This window comes from Bubalus bubalis, chromosome 18 (genome assembly GCF_019923935.1).
Source record: "Bubalus bubalis isolate 160015118507 breed Murrah chromosome 18, NDDB_SH_1, whole genome shotgun sequence".
NCBI lineage: Eukaryota > Metazoa > Chordata > Mammalia > Artiodactyla > Bovidae > Bubalus > Bubalus bubalis.
Window position 1 is genome coordinate 24,391,752 of NC_059174.1, and position 24,083 is coordinate 24,415,834.

Below are 24,083 nucleotides of genomic sequence, written 5' to 3' on the forward strand. Positions count from 1 at the left end.
ATTGGCTTTGTCCCCTCCCCACAGATGGTGCCTCAGAAGAAGAGATCAACCTCAGCAAGATGGTGAGGAAATTTTGGGCCAACTTTGCTCGGAATGGGTGAGCTGCTGGCAGACATGGAGTGGGGTTGGGCGTGTCTGTTGGGTGGGGGGAGCTTCCAGTGTGTGATGGTCAAACGCCCCGCCCTGTGACCTCTGAGGTGAGAGCTCCCCATGATAGATTGGCTGCCCAGGACATGGTCAGCCTCCTATCTCTGGAGGCATATGAGCCTTTGGCAGAAATGAAGCCAGGGGGTCCCTGACAATCTCAGAGGTCCAAGACCACACAGCAGCTTTGGGGAATTTCTGTTTGATTTTGTTCTAGGAACCCCAATGGGAAGGGGCTTCCCCACTGGCCAGCGTATGACCAGAAAGAAGGGTACCTTCAGATTGGTGTCAACACTCGGGCAGCCGAGAAGCTGAAAAGTGAGAAAGTGGCTTTCTGGAACGAGCTTCTGTCCCAGGAGGCAACAAAGAAGGCACCACAGTCAAAACATGTTGAGCTGTAAACGGGGGGTTTCTCTAGAAATGTTTATGTGCCAAAGAGGCGTCTTATTTTGGAGGCTGAGGAATTATTTAATGGGAGTGGCAGAGGTCAGGGAGGGGGAGTTTCTGTTTCTGTGGCCTCAATTTGGAAATAAACGTTCTTTTGGGGACCAAGTCAATGTCTTTGTCTTGCACTGGAATAAAGTCATCCTCCTCAGTGAGAGAAGGATGAAGGCAGTGGGCACCATCGGCAGGAAGGTGCTCTGGCCGTTCTGGCTTGACCTCTGGACATGCAGAGTGGGGCGGGCTGGGCCATGGGAGGTGCCGAGGGGGCCGCTGCATCGCTCCATGTCTCAGGGCCATCCACAACGCCAATGAGAGGATGTGGGGGACCAGAGTGCCGTGTCCCCCTCCTCCATGCGGAGCTACCTGTAGAGATGGAGGCGACACAGACTGAGGATGTCCTGGAGTGGGAAAGAGGGGGACGGGGCATGGCGATGTGGCATGGCTGCCTGGCCCTTACTGGCCCTCTCACAGGTCTACAGTGCTTTCTTCAACTTACGTGTTATCCTTCCAGGCCCCTCCCTGGGGCCATCTCTTCCAACAACTCATATGAACCCTCTCTGTGGTCTGAACCACATCAGATCCAAGCAGTGACCACCCTGAAGTGAGTCCCAGGAGTATCACCTGAAAACTGTCTCTTTCAGATTTCCTGGGGTGACTTCTGTCTTCTCCTGGGATGTAGAAATCTCTAAGAAAGTTATGGCCACACTTTCTGCAGGAAAAATCTGGATTATTCCCAGTTCTATGACTTTTTCTGATTCATTTCAAAGAGATTGCAGGGCAATTACCCTGAAGTCTGAAGGAAGATGAGCACTGTGGAAGAGAGATGGGACCATGAACACTGACTGACTGCTGACAGGTGGAAGATGGAGTCACTGTGTGTGTGAGTAGAGTGACTTAAAATGAGAATCAAGTGTTAAAGGCCAACTGTGAGCGAGTATGGGAGTATACAGTCCTCAGAAATGAAGGACCCACAGGGGTGTTACTCATTGCAGGCCCTTCTCCCTGGACCTCTTTCAGGGAGCTTTGAGAAATACTGGTAACAGGTGGTAAGATCAGAGAAAGCCTGTCCTAGGAGGGCAGGCTAGAAGCCCTGCTCAGACACTTCTTCCCCTAAGAAATGAAATCTCTCAACCACTGGGAAAAGGCAGCAAACCCATCCCCCTTTGGGCCCTGGGGAAGACCTACTGAAGCTGAGGGAAAGGAAAATTTTAGGTTGAAAGCTGGATACACTTTTTTTTTAATCAGCAACATAATTTAGCTATAGTTATCCAGAATTTTAAGTACTCCCCTTTCCAATGTTATCCAACGATCTCATCTTTTGAGTTTGCAAGTGAGAATTATGTCAAAAAGGAATTGACTTTTACTGGGTGTCTGCTGCCACCTAGTGGTAATTTAGTTCATTGCAAGCTGCGGGAAATCCCAATTTAGTCTTATCTAGTCGGAGAAGCGGAGAAGGCAATGGCAACCCACTCCAGTACTCTTGCCTGGAAAATCCCATGGACAGAGGAGCCTGGTGGGCTGCAGTCCATGAGGTCGCTAAGAGTCGGACACGACTGAGCAACTTCACTTTCACTTTTCACTTTCATGCAATGGAGAAGGAAATGGCAACCCACTCCAGTGTTCTTGCCTGGAGAATCCCAGGAACAGGGGAACCTGGTGGGCTGCCGTCTATGGGGTCGCACAGAGTTGGACACGACTGAAGCGACTTAGAAGCAGCAGCAGCAGCAGCAGCAGCAGTCGGAAACAGTGTCAGACTTTATTTTGGGGGGCTCCAAAATCACTGCAGATGGTGATTGCAGCCATGAAATTAAAAGACGCTTACTTAGAACTGGGCATGGAACAACAGACTGGTTCCAAATAGGAAAAGGAGTTCGTCAAGGCTGTATATTGTCACCCTGTTTATTTAACTTATATGCAGAGTACATCATGAGAAACGCTGGACTGGAAGAAACACAAACTGGAATCAAGATTGCTGGGAGAAATACCAATAACCTCAGATATGCAGATGACACCACCCTTATGGCAGAAAGTGAAGAGGAACTCAAAAGCCTCTTGATGAAGGTGAAAGTGGAGAGTGAAAAAGTTGGCTTAAAGCTCAACATTCAGAAAACGAAGATCATGGCATCCGGTCCCACCACTTCATGGGAAATAGATGGGGAAACAGTGGAAACAGTGTCAGACTTTATTTTTCTGGGCTCCAAAATCACTGCAGATGGTGACTGCAGCCATGAAATTAAAAGACGCTTACTCCTTGGAAGGAAAGTTATGACCAACCTAGATAGCATATTCAAAAGCAGAGACATTACTTTGCCAACAAAAGTTCGTCTAGTCAAGGCTATGGTTTTTCCTGTGGTCATGTATGGATGTGGGAGTTGGACTGTGAAGAAGGCTGAGCACTGAAGAATTGATGCTTTTGAACTGTGGTGTTGCAGAAGACTCTTTAGAGTCCCTTGGACTGCAAAGAGATCCAACCAGTCCATTCAGAAGATCAGCCCTGGGATTTCTTTGGAAGGAATGATGCTAAAGCTGAAACTCCAGTACTTTGGCCACCTCATGCGAAGAGTTGACTCATTGGAAAAGACTCTGATGCTGGGAGGGATTGGGGGCAAGAGGAGAAGGGGACGACAGAGGATGAGATGGCTGGATGGCATCACTGACTCGATGGACATGAGTCTGAGTGAACTCCGGGAGTTGGTGATGGACAGGGAGGCCTGGCGTGCTGCGATTCATGGGGTCGCAAAGAGTCGGACACGACTGAGGGACTGAACTGAACTGAACTGAGTCAACCAACCAGCGCATCAAAAGGTTGAGACCATCAGACTTGCTTTGCTCAGATCCTAGAACGTGGTTCTAAGTTTACAGCTGACAGGCCCTTGAGTAAACACTTTGGAGTTAGCATGAGCTGATATACGTAGTGACCTCCCCTCCCCCCCATTTTTTCCCTAGGGTCTTAGTTTGAATTTTTAGGACCTTGACTTTGTCCCCAACTTCCCTGCTACTAAAAGCCCTATTCAGAATGCATTTATAAATTTATAGTCAAGGATGGTTGAATTCATCCTGTGAAGATGTTTTTGAGAATTTCATAGTACAATTGGAGATAATTATACGTATTTAGGATGCCCCAAACTGGGAACATCTTGTATTAAAGCACTGTTTTCCAAATTGTGTGACATTGGAAACATAGCAGTACAGCAGGCCCAAGGCAGGACCTTCCGGTGACTATTCGTAGCAAGGGGGCCCGGGGCCTCAGCATCACAGTGCCAGCACCGTCGCTGTGGTGACACAGGACGCTGGCTGCCCTTGAGGGTGCTGAGTAGTCCAAGACTCAGTTTCCGGTCTTCTGCCACTTCCCTGTCCCTCTGGGCCCAGATAAAATGATTGTTCAGAGCTCAGTCTTGGCCAGAAGCCACCCACAACTGTTATTAATATGAATCATATTTAATAGCAATAACAATGGTGTTTCAAGAGGCTTCAAGAGAATTCAGCTAGGATTTTGGTCTGTTCTTAACACAGCAGCCAGACTCATCCTGGTAGAACGTGTCATCCTCTGTTGCAAACCCTCCAATGGCTCAGCACTTCTCTGGGAGTAGAAACCAAAGTCCTTATGTTGGCTCACGAGGCCCTACATGACTCCCTCCCACTAGCTCCATTTGCCAAGTCCTGTACCTCGGGACCATCAGAAATGTTCTGCCTTGGACCCTTGTCATCTCTGGTCCTCTGCGCCTGTGATGCTCTGTCAGTGGACTCCCGCCCTCTTTTCTTTAAAATCTCAGCCCCTCCCCCTCAGAAACATACCCCTTCCCCTTTCCAGCTTTATTTTTTGCCTGAGCACCTGTCATTATCTATCCTCCCCTAACAGAAGGCACATTCCATGAGGGCAGGGACTTTATTACGGAAAAATCCTTGCTTTCTCCAGACGTTAATGGGCAGAGTGTGCACATAAGAAATAAGTCAGACAAGCAAACTTGTGAATTAAAGGTCTCTCTCTTTGAAACCGGAGAAGGCAATGGCAACCCCCTCCAGTACTCTTGCCTGGAAAGTCCCATGGAGGGAGGAGCCTGGTAGGCTGCAGTCCATGGGCTCGCTAAGAGTCAGACACGACTGAGCGACTTCACTTTCACTTTTCACTTTCATGCATTGGAGAAGGAAATGGCAACCCACTCCAGTGTTCTTGCGTGGAGAATCCCAGGGACGGGAGAGCCTGGCGGGCCACCATCTATGGGGTCGCATAGAGTCGGACACGAGTGAAGCGACTTAGCAGCAGCAGCAGCAGCAGCTTTTTGAAACAGGGACATTATATGAAGGAAACCATTCTTAAGACTTCCCAGGTGGAGCTAGTGGTAAAGAATCTGCCTGCCAATGCAGGAGACATAAGATATGTGGGTTTGATCCCTGGGTCGGGAAGATCCCTTGGAGTAGGGAATAGCAACCCACTCTAGCAGTCTTGCCTGGAAAGTTCCACAGACAGAGGAGCCTGGCGGGTTACTGTCCATGGGGTCCCAAAGAGTCGGGCACAACTGAGCGATTGACTGACTGATTATACAGTTATTGTAAAAAGATGTCTTCTATTTATGGTTTAAAAGGCTTGACTTTTTACTTATCCCGTGAAGCAACGTAACAATCCCCCATCTTGGTTCTATAGATTCAGATGATATCTGACCTATGTTTCATTTCTTCTATTTGTTACCTCAAGGGTTTACTTAGTCAAGGCAGAAACAAGAACAGTGGCGGGCAGCTGTGAAGTGAATTGCCGTAGGTCTCTGAATAACCACATTGGAGAAATTCACTGTGCGTGCTGTGGTGGCCCTAACAAAACCAAGGATTTCATCACTGATGGTCTGGGGTCTGAGGTTCTGAGGTCAGTATCAGGTATGCTATCAAAGGCTCAGGTCCATCCTTGTCTTTGCTCTTTACAGGGCATGTCACTGTGGGTCAACCCCAGTGCCCAGAAGTGACTGGCACATAGTAGGTACTCAGTGAAAGGAAGCTGGACTTGGCAATGCATCTTTGGGGGTATGTGAGTGGATGGTCAGAAGACCCTTGGATCACAGGGGGTCCCAGGTGGGAGAGAAAGGTGGACCTGAAGGATCCTTTCCTCTCCTTTTTTGATGGATTCTGAACACTGTAAATTCCACCAACACTTATTGATGCCTGTGGGCCAGCGCTTGGAGTGGAGGAGCCAGCAGGGAGGTCAGAGGTCAGCACAGAGGGCCTACCCTGGGGAAGTTCACTGCCAAGCCACAGAGCCAACCAACAGAGAACAATGTGTTCTGCGCCCCCATGGGGCTCAGAGAGCACTGCATGGGGAGTGAGCTGTTCTGTGGGAAGGGGCTGGGGACCAGGACACCGCGGTGGGCCTAGGAGAGTGAACCAGAGATGATCCAGGAAGAGAAGTTGGGGCATCATTTGGGGGCAGTAATGTTGCATTTGTTTCTTTTTGCTCCCTTCCTTCCTTCCCCACCTTGATTGCTAAAGTCACATATTTTCTTGGTAGAAAATTTATAAATTATAGGAAAGAACTAAAAAAACCTCACCACACAGAGATGGTACTTGCTGCCGTGTATGTTCATGTAGACTATTGGGGGCATTATTAAATTTTTAATTATGAATAATACATGAATATAATCTTCTTGTCAAAAATTAAAACATTATAGATAGGTCTCAAGTCCCCTTAGACAGCCAGCCCCACTCTTGTAGCTGGCTCCAGCCCTTGCCTCCCAGATGACCACTCATTAGGGTAGTAAGTATCATTCCAGACCGTTTTCTATGTATGTGGAGATGCAGAGACCTGGGCTTTTTATTTTTTTCTATTCTTTATCTATATATTTTATATTGTAACTTCAGTTCTGTGGGTGCATCTTTCTACTTCACATTTGAATACTTATTCTATATGCTCACATATGTACCTCTAGAAAATACATTATTTTTGTTGGTTTTTTTCGTTTGTTTGAACTGTATTTATCCTGTTGTGATGTATTGACTTAGGGCAAAGGGGTTGAGAGCTTAGGCTCTGGAACCTGATTCCATAGGTTTGAATCCTGTCTCTACCGCTCCTTAGCTGTGTAACCTTGGGAAGGTTACTTAGCCTCTCGGCTCTTTGTCTCCTTTAGAAAAATGAGCTCTTAGTAGTTAGTATCTCATCTCCCTTCCTAAAAGAGTTGTCGTGAGGACAAAACGAGATCATACACGTCAACTGTTCAAAACAGGGCCTGCCACATGGACGACTTCAAATGAATGTTAGGTCTGATAAATGTGCTGATATTTCTAGGACCATTTCATCATCAAATGGTGAAATAGCATAACGGCTTAGAGCATGGGCTGTACAGTCAGGCTGACCACTCCCTGGGTTCCAATCCCAGAACTACCATCGGCCCAGTGAACTTTGGGCAAGTTTATTAATTTTTCTGTTCTTTATATATAAAATGGCTTAACAATAATACCTACTTTATAGGGTGAGAATTGTGTTAGCATGCCTAAGTATTTAGAAGGGTACCTGCACTTAAGTGTTCTAGTAATTTTCTTTTTGTCTGCTGCCAAATTTTCAAAGAATGATTATAGTACCATTGTAAAAGCCATTTTCCTATTAATAGATACTTCAGCTGTTTACCCATCCCCTTTCTCATATGTGTTTCTCTACCCAGAAGTGGAATTTCTGGGTCATTGGGCATGTACATTTCAATTTCTTTTTAAAATATTATTTTCTTAATGGTTAATTTCTTAATATTTTTAAAATGCACATATAGATGTATTATTTTAAATAGTTGAATTAGTTGTGGCCAGTTTTTTTTTCACTTAACAACATAGTGAATAATTTCCAAGTACAACAGCATTTTCTTTATCCATCTTTTTATATGCATTTTATTATGAAAAATTTCAAACATATAAAAGTAAAGAGGATAGTAAAATGAAATGTATCCATCCCTTAGCTTCAACAAATGTCAACATTTTGCCATACTCTATACGGCACTACTAATAATTGCAGAAAATGCATTGTAAGGGTGAGCTGTAATTTATCAAGCTGGCCTCTATTGTTGGAAAACTAAGACTTTATTTTTTCACTGTAATAATGGGATTTTTAGCGTCTTGAACTTAGTGATGGGAGTACAGGGGTTTCTTGCCATCCCGTCTTAGGCATTGCTCTGCTCTCTTCTTAGCCCAGCACTGACCCTCTTCTACCCTCAGGTTTCTCTGATTCAGAGCTGGAGACCACAATTCCGTGCAGGTGACTTTTTGAAGGTCAGAAGGAGGGAAGGAGGGTGAGAACAGGAAAGGAGGGCGAGAACAGGAAAGGAGGGCGCCAAGCACAGATAATTGTCAGGGACCCTCTATCCTCGACCTCTCCCACTAGGGTGCTCGGGGGCAGAACTTATACCACTGAACTGTCCTGCTATGAGCAAGGGTTTTGTTTCCCTCAGGTCTGCGCAGGAGTGAGATGCACCCTGCCAAGCATCTTAGGGAGAGGCAGAGGCCCCAGTGTCAGGCAAAGGATGGTGACAGCCTGTAAGGGGGCCTGGAACAGCAACACGCCCACACCGTGCATCGTGAGACCCAGCCGTCAGCTACTGGTGAGAGAGGTTTCATAACAAGCATGGGGGGCGGGGGGCGGGGAGGCTTAAGAGGGACGGAATGTGTGTGTGCTTATGGCTGATGCACATTGTTGTACAGCAGAAACCAACACAACATTGTAAAGCAATTATCCTCCAACTAAAATAAAATTTAAAAATAAATAAATAAAATACACATAGGGTTTCAGAGTTTGGTATGAAAAAAATAAGATCTCATTAAAAATTTTTTTAACATTTGTTACATGTTGAAATAATAGGATATATTGCATTAAATAAGACATTATTATATTTTTAAAATACATTGTACAGTACACAGATTATAGCCAATATTTTAAAATAACTGTAAATGGAGTGTAAACTTTAAAATTTGTATTAAAACATTTTTAATTAAAAAAAAAAAGCATGTGTGACATTAAAGCAAATCTAACCCCCAGCACCTCAGAATGATTGTATTTGGAGACTGTCTTTAGAGAGATAATGAAGTTACCATGAGGTCATGAAGGTGGGCCCTCGTCCAGTGTGACTGCTGTCCTCATAAGACAGGATCAGGACACAGACACGCACAGAAGGAAGACTGTGAGGGCGCAGCTGGAATCCAACCATCACAAACCAAGGAGAGAAGCCGAGGGCGGGGGGAGTCAACCCTGCTGACACCTTGATTTGGGCCTTGTGGCCTCCAGGATCGTGAGAAAACGAATGTCTGCTGTTTACACCAAAAAAGAGCTTGTGAATTAAACTGGAAGATGTGGGGTTGGAGAGGCAGGCGGCAGGAAATGAATCTCTCCTCCTTTCATATCTGGCTGCAAAGCCCACAAGACGCACACGCTCAGGATGACGCTAGATAGGGAGTGAGATAAGAGATTGGGCAGCATGATGGCTCAAATGGAATTTAAGAAACCAAAAATGTGTATCAGCCAGCAAACGGAGTGGGAGGCAGTGGGACGTGGCGGGACAAGGCGGGAGGCAGCTCTGGCAGACGTGAGGGCCTTTGGAAAAACTGGCATGGGGCAAAGGAGCCCCTGAGGAAGGGCTGGTAGGATTCTGGGATAAAGCTATTGACTGTCAGGAAGGAAGGGTGCACGCCAACACGAGGGCAGTGCGGGACTCCCCTGGCCACCTCAGAAAGTTCAGGCTCAGTACACAAGGGAGGGTGGGCTCTAATGGAGTTAAATATCCTCACCCTGAGAAGCCTGAGGCCAACCTTCTGAAGGCCACTGGCCTGCCATCCATCCTGCCACAGGACACCCAGGGAGCAAAGAAGAGCAGACATTGCAATCGGCACCCCAAGGGTTGCATCCCACCCGCCCACGTTTCACTTGACTGGAATGTGAACCAGAAGGATCAGAATCTTTAAAAATCAGTGTTGCTGCACGTCCCCAAGGGGACCATCTCAGTAACGTCTGTCCCCTTCAACGTGGTCGTGCCAGAGCCCGCCCCCCCGCCCACCCACTCCCCAGCGTTTCACACCTGCCTTGTTACTCATGAGCAAGAGTTCCTGGCCCTGCAAGGGGCCGTGGCTTCCCGCTTACCAAGGCTTTGAGGAGTCCAACCTCAGTTTCTTTATTTTTTTTTTCTCCAATCTCCTTTCGAGGCTGCATATTCTACCTCTGGCTATAGCAATTTGTCTGATGCCCAGGAAAGCAGGGATACAAGGGGTGGAGGTCAGTGGAAAGGAAGATCAGCATGGAGGGTGAGGATGTAAGCCCTGGAACCAGGCTGTCGGGGTTCAAATCCTGGCTCCCCTGGCTTCCCAGTTTTTTCACTTATAATATGGGGGAAACGAAATGAATAGATATCAGTACATGTAAACCTCTTCACACTCAATAAACCATAACTATTAGTTTGATTCCTAGTGAAATGGAGTTCCCCCCCACCCAAAACTGAGCTCCTCCACTGAGTTTACGATTAACCTCTGTATCCAAAGCTTTATTTCCTTTCTTGTTCCAGACCTGTTCTTCCTCAGGACTGAGGAACAAAAAAAAAGAGGGAATTGTCACCAAGGAGGACCCTAATGGGCCTTTCTGGGACAAACCTCCCTTCCCTATGTCCTCTACCTGCCCCTTGGTTGTAGAGAAACTTTAGCCTCCTCGGCCTCCCCCAAGTTCCAAGGAATAAATTTAATCAGAGAAGTGAGAAAATTCAGGAACAAAGGAAAACAGTCAAGCAAGACAAAAGTGATGGTTTAGCCATTAAAGTCGAGGATCTTCAGTTCCTCCTCAAGGGCAGTAGACAATATTCTGAGCCAAATCCTTTCAAATGCTTTGCAGCGACTGAACCCCCCACCAGGTAGGAGAAGTTAACAGTGTGCTGCCCACAAGCACATAGATTCCAGACCAGCTGGAACCAGAAGGTTGATGATGTTGACTCCCGATTACCTCACCACCAGCCAATCAGAAGAGTGTCCACACGCCTGCAACCCTCTCCCTCTCCCTGTCTTTATAAACCTTTCCCTGAAAGCCATGGGGAGTTTGGGCCTTCTGAGCTTAGCTGCCCTGAACCCTTTGCTTGGTGCCCTGCAATAAACACTGCACGTTCCTTCACCACAACCTGGTGTCAGTAGATGGGCTTAATTGCATGCAGGTAAGCAAACCTAAGCTTGGTTCGGTAACACTAGCCCTGGGTTGTTCTTCCGCTGGCCATCATCTCTAGCTGCTCTAAGCAGGTCACAAGGACATTCTCCCAGCTGCCCTCACCACTGCCACAGGCCTTCTTGATGGGGTCCTGCCTGCTCCCCCAGGGCCCAGGCACTAGGCACAAGGGTCACGAGCATTCTTGCACCTCCCCACCCGAAATCCCCCTGCAGGGCACTGTGTGCTGTGAACCCAGGCCCCTCTCCCCTCCTCCACCCTCCACCTTGGGGTCCTCCAGAACTCGGAGCCACTCCTATCCAAGCCACATGGCCTTCACGGCTCCCTCCCGGGTTCCAGAAACCACATCAGGCCTGTCCACCTGCATCAGGACACCCTGAGGAGGGGGGTGATTAAAATGCCAGTTCCTAAGCTGAAAAACGTCAGTTTCCTAGATCCCATTAATCCAAATCTCTGAGATGAGGGCTGGCAATTCACACACACACACACTCACACCACCAACTCACACACACAGTTTTTGAGATTAAATTACATTTACATTCAGTAAAATGTTCAAACGTTAAATTCATAGTCTGATGGGTTTTGACAAATGAAACATTCCCATGAAACTCACACACCAGACATGACATAGAACATGTCCATCACCCTAAGAATTCCCCAGCCCCGCTTCCAGTCAATACGTCTCACCCACCCACAACCACCGTTTGATTTCTGCCCCATATTAGTTTCATCTATTCATGAACTTCATGTAAACAGAATCCTATAGTTAATACTTGTTCTGGCTTCTTTTACCCAGCCCAGTGTTTTTGAAATTCAACCATATTATTGCATATATCAATAGTCTATTCCTTTATATCTGAGTAGCATTCCATTGTATGCATGCCCCACAGTTAGCTTATCCTGTCTTTGCTGGACAGTCAGGTTGTTCACAGTTTGGGGCCATTATGCAGAAAGTGGCTATGAGCATTTGAAGGTAAGTCTTTTTGTGGACAGCATGCTTTCATTTCTCTTGGGTAGACACCTAGCAGTGGAATTTCTGGGCCTTTATTAGAAGCTGCCAAACTTTTCTAGAATAGTTGTAACCCTTAAGACTCCATCCAGCAGAATATGAGTTCCAGTTGCTTCACATTTCTGCCAACACTTGGTATTATCAGGCTTTTAAATTGTGGTCATTCTGGTGGGTATGAAGTGGTGGATCATTGTGACCGGAATTTACTTTTCCCTGATGACTAAGAATATTAACTATTTTTTCATGTTTATTGGCATTTTATATGCTCTTTTCCAGAGAAGGCACTGGCACCCCACTCCACTACTCTTGCCTGGAAAATCTCATGGACAGAGGAGCCTGGTAGGCTGCAGTCCATGGGGTCGCTAAGAGTCAGGCACGAATGAGAGACTTCCCTTTCACTTTTCACTTTCATGCATTGGAGAAGGAAATGGCAACCCACTCCAGTGTTCTTGCGTGGAGAATTCCAGGGATGGGGAAGCCTGGTGGGCTGCCGTCTATGGGGTCACACAGAGTCGGACACGACTGAGGCATCTTAGCAGCAGCAGCAGCAGCAGAACAGCATGCTCTTTTCATGAAGTGCCTATTCAAGTCTTTTGACCATTTAGAAAAATAGGTTATCTTTTAAATTATTATTAATAATTATTAATTTTCAGATATTCTTTTATATATTCTTATAGTATAAGCTCCGACAGTATTTTCTTTTTTATAGTGCAAGTGCCTGACACACTTTGATCACTGGGGCATCTATTCCAAAGAAGCATCCACTTCAAAAACAACCATTTAGAGTAAACACATTGCCAGCCACACAGCAAGATAAAGAGCCAGGCTGCCTCCCCCACCAAGGTTCCTTTATTTTTAGAGATCTTGGTTGATTGTAACAACTGACCTTACGTGCTACCCTTTCTCTTCTTTCTATGTTTTAAAATTTCCACTTTTATGTTTTAAATTCATCAATAAGGAGTTAGTTCAGGAAAACCTACACCCCCACCCCTCAACCCCAATAAAAGAGGAACACCAGGCCCATGCAGTCTCTCTCCCCTTGACCTTGCTGTGTGGCCCCAGATGTGATGTGTCATTTCCAGATCTTATAAGTCTTAAACCTCAAATTTTATTTTTTTCAAAATTTCCTGATGGTTGTAGCTGAAGGGTGTCTTCAATCATAAGAACCACATGGACTGGTCCAACCAAAATATTGGTTATCGACAGGCTGAGACCAGCACACAGTTTTGGTCATATGTCCTTTGTCATAGATGAATATTAGGAAATTTTCCTTTCAGTCAAGGGCTTGCCTTTTCATTTTCTTCATGGTATCTTTTGATGATCAGAAATCTTAATTTGTGTTGAAAACCAGTTTGTTATTTTGTCCTATTTTGATTAGTGCTAGTTTCCTGCCTAAGAATCTGCCTACGGACTATGTGTTTAGTAAGCTTCTCATGTGATTCTGCTTTGCACTAAAATTTGAGATCTCAGTGGTGCTCTGTTGGGTATTTTCCCCTACTGGCTCTCTTCCTCCTAACACATGTGTGCATGTATGCATGCACGTACACACACACATACCTGGACAAAGAATCCAGAACTTAAGAACCCAAGATATGATGGGTAGACAATGGGTTTGCCCTCGCTATGCACCACCTCCCTCTTTGTAATGCTGCTGCTGCTGCTGCTAAGTCGCTTCAGTCGTGTCCGACTCTGTGCGACCCCATGGACTGCAGCCTACCAGGCTTCTCCATCCATGGGATTCTCCAGGCAAGTACATTGGAGTGGGTTGCCATTTCCTTCCCCAACGCATGAAAGTGAAAAGTGAAAGTGAAGTGGCTCAGTCATGTCCTACTCTTAGTGACCCCATGGACTGCAGCCTAACAGGCTCCTCCATCCAAGGGATTTTCCAGGCAACAGTACTGGAGTGGGGTGCCATTGCCTTCTCCCTCTTTGTAATAAGAACCCACAATTGTCTGGGAGGTGAACGTCCCACTAAGACTACATTTCCCAGCTTATTTTGCAGCCAGTGGTGGCCATGTAACCAAGTTTTGTCCAATGACTGATAAGTGGAAGTGGATATAAAACTGTAGGAATATATTCTTAAAGGAATTAGGAGCTTCTTCAGAGTCCTGCCCTTAATGCTAGCTGGAACCTGAAGGCAATAGCTGGATCTTAAGCAACCACCTTGGCCAGTGAGGAGGGACGTTAAGGATGGTGGAGCAACAGTGAGGAAGGAGCCTGGGTCCTTGATGACTTGGGAGCTACCACATTGTCTGGATGGCCTCTCTTCGGACTTCTCTTAAGTGACAGAAAAATAATGTCTTACCTTGTTCAGGTATTGGTGGTGTTACTGTGTTTGGGTTTTGTTTGTTTTCTGCAGTTGAATTGAATACTAACTTCTGCACCTGGCTATTTTCCTTTGAGGGAGATGGAGAAAATGAACTCTCCATTCTTTGTTAGAAGATGCTGACCAGAAGGGGGAAAAAAGGCAAAACAAAACAAAACAAAATGAAAAACCGATACCAATTAATTTCTCAGGAATTCGGTCACATCTTTTTTTGGAAAGAAGTCAAGGAATCTGGAAGAACATTCCTACAGCCTCTAATGTTTTCAAAGCACTTCCACACATATCTTTTCATAGAGTCTCATTGCATCCTCCAGGTGGGTTGTATTTGGACAAGCAGTATTGACTTCCCCTGACACAGGAAAGGTCTGAGATTCAGAAGGCAAGTAATCCTCCCCTCCATGGCCCAAACAGACCACAGGCAGTGGTGGGATCCCCTGACGTTTTGCCCAGGGCACTATGGAAATGCCTGAGAACCACAATGGTACAGGGATGTCTGGGCATGAAGCATTTCAAAGGGCAAGGGTGAAGTCCTTTTCCCCCGATGACAGTGCGGTGTGCCAGAGCTAGGGCTCAGGTCGGGCAAGGGGCTACCCACTGTCAGGTGCCATGGGATGATCCTCCATGAGGTCCTGCCTCATCTGAGTCCCTGCTGTGCAGCGTTCAGCTCAATTCTTTGTCTCTAAACAGCAGCCCCTCATTCTTCTACAAAGAGAATGATATGGTGGCAAGACCATGGGCCACAGCATTAGACCAACTTTTGGTTCAAAAAAACCCTTTTCTAGTTACTTCACTACGTGACCTTGGACATTGTCCTCTGCTCAGCTTCCTTTCTGCTCTGAAACACACGAATACTTTGAAAGCACTGTTGGAGGGATTAAATTAAACAGCATAAGTCAAGTATCTGCCATGTGAGTTCCTTTCCCCTCAATTGCCCTTTATGATAATAAGGTTCCTGGTATTCATTTTCCCAGAGAAGCAAGAAACTGTTAATTCATTACACTAATTACACACCTTCTGGGTATAAAGTATGATGCTAAGATTATTCACCAGGTAGAGATAAAACAACCCTGATCCAGCTACCAGTGACGCGTGTCCTGATTGTCAAACAACCATTCCTGGCTGGCTGAATGGAAGTCAAAGAGCAAAGAGCCCTCTCTGCCAAAATAGACCCTGACAGGTCCTCCCTAAGTGTTGCTGGTGGGTGGAATGAAACAATGGGCTGAGTCCAGCACAGTCAACTCCGCAACACAGAAGTTACCCCACTTCTTTGCAGGCTTTCATACTAATATTTCTCTCATTCACTTGACACATTTATTAAATATTCTATACAAGACCTTGAGTTGAAATGAATGTATTTTAATTTCACTTGCAGGAATTAATTTCATTTAAAAAACAAACAAACAAAAAAACAGAAACACTGATTCTTGCTAGGATAGATTTTTCACAAAAACTTCACAGAAATTGACGGATGATTTTAAAAATTGAGACCATACTGGATAAAAACTCTCCCTTCAAATCTTCCAGTTTAAACTGAACCATGAAACTGAAGGTCATACTTTTCATAATATAAAATTAAATGCATTACAAAAAAGTAAATGCTGTGAAGACACATGGATTAAAAACATAAACAAACATATTTTCCATTAAAATTACATTACCAATCAGATGGATAAAGAAAGTTTTATTCTTCCCTAAATGCCCCTCTTCTCTTTCAGAAGACTGTTTTTCTTTTTCTACTCTAAAAAAGGATGAGACATCTAAGCCAGATTTCAGCCAGGGGCTGTAGCCTGGTGAGTGTATGTGAAATGGTTTTCATAAGGGTAAACTCTGGTGTTGCTTCACTGAAGTCTGAGTATTCAGCAGTCTTCTATCTCAAGGCAAGACACAAGACAAGGTCTGGCTGCATCATGTTTCAGGAAATGTTTCCAGTGCCTAGGAATATTACAGAACCCATGACCACCAAGATGGGGCTACACGTACTATATCACACATACCACTGTTAACCTTAGTGTGAACCAAATGCTGAGGCTGCTAATTCTATTTGAGAATCTCAGGCTCTGTGTTTGTTCCAGGGGAGTTGACGCGTTGGGGACGCTGGAGCCTTTGTTCTGAGAGTCCCAGCCAGGGGGGTGAGGCTGGTCCTTTTTCAACTAAGATTCAACTATGTCACCCCCTGGTGGACATAAAACAGAACGTGCCATGACCTAGCTCTCAAGGTGAAAGTTATGGCGAGTTGCCATGTCCTGTGATGCCTAGCATGGGGTGAGGTGGAGTGGGATGGGGTGGGTGAGGGCAGAGGGTGGCTTGGTCCTGGTGGGTCAGAGAAACCTCTACTCAATTCTAGAATATTGTAACAACAAGCTCTGCCAGAAATAAAAACAATTAATATTTACTGAGCACCTAATATATGTTAAGACTGCTCTAAGCCCTTAATATGCATTAACTAATTTAATCCTTAGAGACAGCCCTTCATGGTGGATTACTATTATCCCTATAAGAATAGTCACAGTGTGAAAGAGGTAATCCCCCTAGAGTTAGCCTGCGTGTCCTTGGGTGTAGTTTCCAAAGAAGGGAGACTGTGTGGTGGGAAGCCCCAATGCCACCCAATGTCCAGTACTGTCCACCACACTTGTTTGCTTATATTAAATTTCTCCTGGGTTTTCAGAGAAGGATTAAGCCCTCAGATTTCTAAGAGTGGTAATAGCTAGAAGTCTGTTTCTGTTTTCTACTTTCATTCTTGGGGACATTTTTCTTTTGTTATTTAAGGTTTTTTTTTTTTTTTTCTCTGAACCTCCAGCTGCAAATATGTTTAATAATCAACCACAACAGAGCCCCTGACAGATGAGCCTCAAAACAGATGGCTCCATTGAAAGGCAACAATTGAAAATGGAGGGTAATTTGAACCAATCAAGAAGATGGGGTTTCTAGGAGGCAAAGTTTCTACAGAAACTGTAACAAACTATAACCATATCCCCCAAGCTCCACCGGCAGATCAGCCTTTCTTGGGGGTGGATCCAACTTTTTTTTTTAACATCTGGAATGTTGAAAAGGAAGACAGAGAAGCCCTGGGGCCTTGTCAATCAAATTCACTTTTCTTTTGGCAAATTCAGCATCAGTGACAAATTGTGCAATTTGACATAAACAAAGTTGATAGATGTCGGCAAAGCTGTTTTGAAACAGCAGCAATGAAGAAATGTGTAGGATTTTTTTCCCTTTCACTCAACAGTTTGTTTAATAACAAATAAAACAACCAGATGTTTAAAAAAATCCTACCATCTCCACAATGTCATCTGAGAGTTAGCTGCTGATTAATGAGAATGTGAGGTTTGTTCCCAACCCAATTCAGAAACTTGGCAAGAAAGTCCATCTAAGAACTTCACTGCATAGCTCTTATTACAGTTCACGAAGGCTTCTAAGTTCACCTCTGAGGCTTTCATTGGACTAGAAAACACCGGCCTTGATATCGGAAGACTTGAGTGTAGGCTCTAGGCTGCCACTACCTCCCTCTGTAACCCTGGGTATATCACTTAATCCTCCTGGAGTTTGGGTTCCCACGGGATGCACGATGACCAGCCCTGCCCTGCCTACCCCTGGGTTGTTGCAAGGTTCAAGTGCGATATTAGATGTGAATCGCGTTTTCTTTCATTTCAAGCTTATTAATCTTTTCATTGAGAGATAATTACATCTGGTGACGTACACAAGTCATAAGTCTACAGCTCAATAAATTTTTGATATGTATACACCTGTGCATGCATGTTAAATCGCTTCAGTCATGTCTGCCTCTTTGCAACCCTGTGGTAGGCTGTAACCCACCAGGCTTCTTTGTCCTTGGGATTTTACAGGTAAGAATACTGAAGTGGATTGCTACGCCCTCCTCCAGGGGATCTTCCCAGCCCAGGCGTAGAACCCACATTTCCTGCATTGCAGGGAGATTCTTTACCTACTGAGTCAGCAAGGAAGCCCATTTTATAGGGTAAGAACTGGCTATCCTGTTAGATCAGCAACATCTTTACTGCCTCAAGATGGAGTTCACACCGAGGATGACACAGCAGAGAGCTGGAAGGGCCCTGGAGACTGTGAGCTGCTGAATCAACCAGCCTGACATCTACTGCCAAACTTCCAGTTAGGTTAATAACACGTTTCCTTACAGTTCAGGCCAAATTCAATTGGTTTTTTGGAGCTCAAACATCCTGACTGTATGATTAGAGATCATACTAAATGATCTCAGAGTTCCTCTATTGAGCCTGGAACTACCCTCAGCATCTTTACACAGGACTTCTGGTAGACCCAGCCAATTGTGCTGACACAGGAGTTAGTATTCTAGTCAAAGCCTATTTGCCATCTCTGATAATGCCAAGTCACCTTCTGTGCAGCTGAAATTAAATTCATCTAAAGAGCAAAGTAAGAAGCTTCCCTTTTAAGCTTCTAATGACTATTAAAGAATACTGCTGATCACTCAGCCACAGATCACAAAGCATTATGCAATTTGCTGCCACCCACTAAGAGCCCATCTCTAGCAGTAGCAGCTCAAGATAGGGGGCAATTGTGGAGCTGAATTCTGTCATTTAAGAAATAATTCTAGCTTTCTTTCCATGTACTACATGCTAAGGATTGTGGGGGATACCAGGGAAGTAAAACAAGGTTCTAAACTGCAAATACTTGAGGAAAGAGAAGTGATAGGAATTTTGGGTAGCAAAAATATCGAATATTCCACAGTGAAGGGGATATTTTCCCTTTTTTAACTTTTATTGTATAATGAATAATATATGTGTGGTAAAGTATATAAATCTTAAATGTGCAGCTCAATGAATTTTTTAAAAGTGAATACATCCATGTACTCAGCATCCAGATTAAGAAACAGAACATTAACAAACCTCAGAAGATTGTCTCATTTCCCTTCCTAATCAACAACCTTTCCTCCTTTCAAAATAACTACTGATGTGCCTTCTCAGATCTGATAATCTGTCACCATAGATGAGTTTTGTCTGATTTGAACTTTATATACATGGGGTCATACATTTGGGTCTGGCTTTGGCTTACCATTATTATGTTTATGAAATTCATTCACGTTATTATATGTGGATGTAGTTCACATATTCATTTATTTACTGCAGCATTTTGCAGTATCACACCATAACTTATTTATCGCATTCTTCTTTTAATGGACATTTGGGTAGTTCCCACTTTGGGGCTAGTACAAAATATGGTGTTATAAATGTTGTTGTACATGGCTTTAGTGAAAATATGTACACATTTATGCAAGAGATGGAGTAAAACACACAAACATATACATACATACATAAAATTGTTGAATCACGGGGTTTGTGTGCATTTAACTTTAATATGTTTTGCTAGTTTTCCAAAACGGATGTTCCTATTTACAAATCCTCTGTATTATATGATGGTCTTAGTTGCTCCACAACCTTAAAAACATTTTTTTTAAAATTCTGGTAAAATATGCAACATAAAATTAACCATCTTAATTTTCAAGTGTACAGTTCTGTAGTATTAAATACTTTCACAATGTGTTTATGATTATTATAATACTACCACTACCATCTATCTTCTTAACCCTTTTCAACTTGTAAAACTAAAATTCTGTACCCGTTAAATGATAACCCCATTCCCACCCCACTCCCTAGCTCCTGGCAACTACCATTTTACTTTATGTCTCCATGACTTTACCTACTCTAAGTGAAATAATATAGTCTTTGTCTTTTTGTTACTGGTTTATTTCATTTAGTATAATGTTCTCAAGGTTCATCCAGTTATAGTATATGTCATGATTTCCCTCCTTTTAAAGGCTGAATAATATTCTATTCTCTGTATATGCTACATTTGCCTATCCATTCATCCATCATGGACACTTGGATTGCTTCTGTAGTTTGAATATTGTAAATAATGCTATGTATATTGGTGTAGAAATGTCACTTTGAGACCTTTGGAGTATATACCCAGAAGTGGAATTACTGGATCATATGGAAATTCTATTTTTAGTTTTTGACGCTTCTCCATAAATAATGGGTTTTTCTACTCCAAAAAAAAGTCATAAGGGTTTTTTTTTAGGGATTGCATTGACTCTGCAGATCTCTTTGAGTAATATTGACATCTTAACAACACTGAGTCTTCCAACCCATGGACATGGAATGTGTTTTCTCTAACGTATGTCTTCTTTTACTTGTTTCAGCTATTTCGTAGTTTTCATTGTGTAAGTTTTTCCCTCCTTAGTTAATTTCTAAATTATTTTTATGCTATTAAAAACTGAATTGTTTTTGTAATTTTCTTTTCAGATTTTTCTTTGTTAGAGTATAGAAATGTGACTGGTTTTCTGTGTGTTGACTTTGTATCCTGCTACTTTGCTGAATTAATTTGTTCACTCTAACAGGGTTTGTGTGTGTGTGTGTGTGTGTGTGTGTGATCTTTAGGACTGTCTACATATAAACCTTATCTGGGAACAGAGATAATTTAACTTCTTCCTTTTTTATTTGAATGCCTTTTATTTCTCTTTCTTGCCTAACTGCTCTAGCTAGAACTTCCAGTACTATGTTGAATAGAGGTGCCAAAAGCAGGCATCCCTGTCTTGTTTCTGATCTTAAAGGAAAAGATTTCAGCTCTTTGCCATTGAGTATGATGTTTGCTGTGGGGGTTTTCATATATGGCTTTTGTTCTGTTGAAGTACTTTCCTTCTGTTCCTAGTTTGCAAAGTGTTTTTATAATGACAGGGTGTTGAATTTTGTCAAATGTATTTATGCATCAGTTGAGATTATCATGATTTTTCTCCTTCATTCTGTTAAAGTGGTGTATTACATTGATTGATTTTCATATGTTGAACTAGTCTTATGTTCCAGAAATAAATGCTTCTTGGTCATGGTGTTATACTCATTTTAATATGCTGCTGAGGGCTTCCCTGATGGCTCAAGTGGTAAAGAATCTGCCTGCAATACAGGAGACAAAGGAGATGCAGGTTTGATCCCTGGGTTAGGGATATCCCCTGCAGGAGGACATTGCAATCCACTCCAGTATTCTTGCCTGGAAAATCCCATGGACAGAGAAGCCTGGTGGGCTACAGTCCATACGGTCACAAAGAGTCAGATACGTCTGAGCATGCACATACAGGGAACTAAGATTCCACACGCCTCATGGCCAGAGAAACAAAACATAAAGCAGAAGCAGTATTGTAACAAATTCAATAAAGTCTTTTAAAAAATTGTCCACATCCAAAAAAATCTCTTTAAAAATATGCTGCTGAAATTGGATTGCTAGTATTTTGCTAAGAATTTTTACTTGTGGTATCTTTGGCTGACTTTGGAATCAGGGTAATACTGGCCTCACAGAACACTCATAAAAAGTGCTCTCTCCCCTTCAGTTTTTTGGAAGAATTTGAGAAGGATTGGTAGTAGTTTTTAAAATATTTGGTGGAATTTACCAGTGAAGCCATTGGATCCAAAGTTTTATTTGTTGAGAGATTTTTCACTGATTCAATCTCATTAATTACAGATCTACTCTGATTATCTACTTGTTCTTGATTTAGTCTTGGTAAGTTTTACGTTTCTGGGAACTGGTCCATACCATCCATCATTTGTTGGGGTACAATCATTTGCAGTACTCTTATCCTTAGTTCTATAGAATCAGCAGTAATGTCCACACTTTCATATCTGATTTTAATAGCTGTTAGAAAGTATGTTAGTGTTTTGCTCAAGTCTTTACAGGTGCAGGTTGAAAGCTAGAAGAGAACAGGTCTTAGAGGAGCCTGGGTAGAGGCTCCCTTTCTCAGAATTAAGAGGTAATGTATGGAGAGGGTGGGCAGACACTATTTCTTTCCTCTCCACCTTTGCTTATTCTATTCCCTTGGCGAGGAAAAAGCTCCCTTCTCTCTTTGCCAGTCTGAGCCCTGTTCATCTTTACAGCTCAGTTAAGGTATCACTCCACCCACCTCCAGGGGAAGGCTCCTTTCAACCCACCAGACTGGGTTAAACTCTCTTAGCATCCTTACATGTTACATTGAAATACACTCTTTCTGTACCCTCTTCCTCATCAGATCATAAGGACTAATTGTGTTGCCTGATTGGGCACTGCAACAATCGTAGTTCCACTGTCTTGTCTTTCTTTTTTTCATTTTATTTATTTATTTTTTTTTTTTTTTTTTTTTTTTTTTGGCTTTACTGGGTCTTCATTGCCATGTGCAGGCTTTCTCTAGTTGCAGCAAGAGGGGGCTACTCTCTAGCTGTGGTGCTTGGGCTCAGTAGTTGTGGTGCTTAGTTGCCCTGGGGCATGTGGAATCTTCCTGAAGCAGGGATCAAACTCGTGTCCCCTGCTTTGGCAGATGGATTTATAACCACCTGAGGACCAGGGAAGTCCTCTGCTTTATGTCTTAAACACAGAAGTAGCCTCCCAGCTCCTCCCTGTTGCCTACTGTCCATTCTCCCCCAAAAGGACTAGAGGGATTGTCTACAAAAGTAAACCAGCTCATGTCAGAACTCGGCATGAAACCCTCCAGTGGCTTTCACTTGCATGAGGAATAACTTACACTTTCTCGCTGCAGCCTGAAGGATCTGCAAAGTCTGGCCCCCCCAACTGTGAGTCTTACCCCACCTGTGCTCTATCATCTTCTACCAGTCATACCCCACTTCTTTCTATTCTTCAAACACCAGGTGTTTCCCCATGGAACCTTCAGATTTGTTCCCTCTACTCAGAATGTTCTGCATCCAAGGCTATGCAAGGCTGACCCTTTCTCATCATTTAAGTTTCAGCTCAGCGATCACCTTCTCCGAGAGGCCCTCTCTGACCACACAGGCATTCTCTCTCCCATTACCCTGCTTGTTTCGCCATTGCCTTCCTTACAAACTGGCAGTCATTTATTATATTTTATTTCCCCCCACCACGGGCTTCCCTAGTGGCTCAACCGGTAAAGAACGCGCCTGCAATGCAGGAGACCTGGGTTCGATCCCTGGGTTGGGAAAGATCCCCTGGAGAAGAGAAAGGCTACCTCCAGTATTCTGGCCTGGAGAATTCCATGGACTCTACAGTCCATGGGGTCGCAAAGAGTCAGACATGACTGAGCGACTTTCACTTTCATTTTCCCCACCACCTTGAGAACTCCGTTAGAGCAGGGACCTTGCCTGTCGTGGTCACCACTGTGCCCCCAGTGCCTAGAATAGTGCTTGGCACTTGGATGGTGCTCAATAAAGGGTAAGAAATCCGCGCAGGTCATTGTGCGACCCGCTTTCTTGCGCCCGAGTAGACTCTAACCACGTGGGAAGGGTGAGGGCAGTGCCGAGGGAGTGTGGGGAGTGACCGCTCAGTCGAAAACCCCGCCCCTAGCCCCGCCCGTGTCCGTGTCCTCCTCCACCGGTCTCCATAAAGTTCATTTGGCGGCGCGCCGCGCGGGGGCTTCTGGGAGGGCCGGCCTCGGCCAATCAGGAAGCGCGGACGAGCGGCGCGAGAAGCGGCGGCCGCGTTCTCCAGCCGGGACCTGCGAGGGGGACACGGGTGCTGCTGCGCCAGGTAAGGGTGTTTCTGGCCCCGTCCTTCTGACACGCGGCGTATCCTTGAACCCAGGTCCTCGAGGCTGGGCGGAGCCCGGTCCACATGTTCAGAACCGTGCTGCCCACGCTTCCCGTTCGCCTCATGTCAGCCGGCATGCCTCACCCCGGCTACACAGCGCCCTGTCGAACCGCCCCTGATTATAGCGTCGGGGTGCGCCTGCGGTGTCTTCTATCTGCCCTCCTTCCGAACACGGAGCTGCGGCCTCCTGGCGGCCCTCATGTCCTACCCCAGCGCTCTGCAGGCGCGCCACGCCCCCACGTCCAACTCTGCCCTGCGAGTCCACCCTTGTCTGTATCGATGCCCCTCCCCCGCACCCCACTCTGCCTGATTACCTTCCTGACCGCGCCCTGCCAGCTCGCTCGCCCCTCAGGGATGGATGGACCCTGTCGGGAGGCGGTGCCCTCCCAGGAGATTGACAACCCTGTGAGCCGTGGCCTATCTCCTCCGTCTGCATCCAGCAG

At 44.8% G+C, this 24,083-nt stretch overlaps 2 protein-coding genes across 3 annotated transcripts in view; both read left to right on the forward strand.

Annotated features, from left to right (window-relative positions):
- The window catches only part of LOC102393570 (liver carboxylesterase-like), a 28,595-nt gene extending 27,811 nt beyond the window's left edge, over positions 1 to 784 (forward strand). The window contains 2 exon segments of the mRNA XM_044931881.2: positions 25 to 97; positions 362 to 784. Coding sequence (XP_044787816.2) covers positions 25 to 97; positions 362 to 545 — 257 coding nt within the window. The 3' untranslated portion in view covers positions 546 to 784.
- A 22,646-nt stretch (positions 785 to 23,430) lies between these two features.
- The window catches only part of NUP93 (nucleoporin 93), a 103,027-nt gene continuing 102,374 nt past the window's right edge, over positions 23,431 to 24,083 (forward strand). For both annotated transcript variants that reach the window (XM_044931883.2, XM_025268698.3), the window contains exon 1: positions 23,431 to 23,580. The gene's annotated coding sequence lies outside the window, so the exon portion shown is untranslated. The remainder of the gene's footprint in view (positions 23,581 to 24,083) is intronic.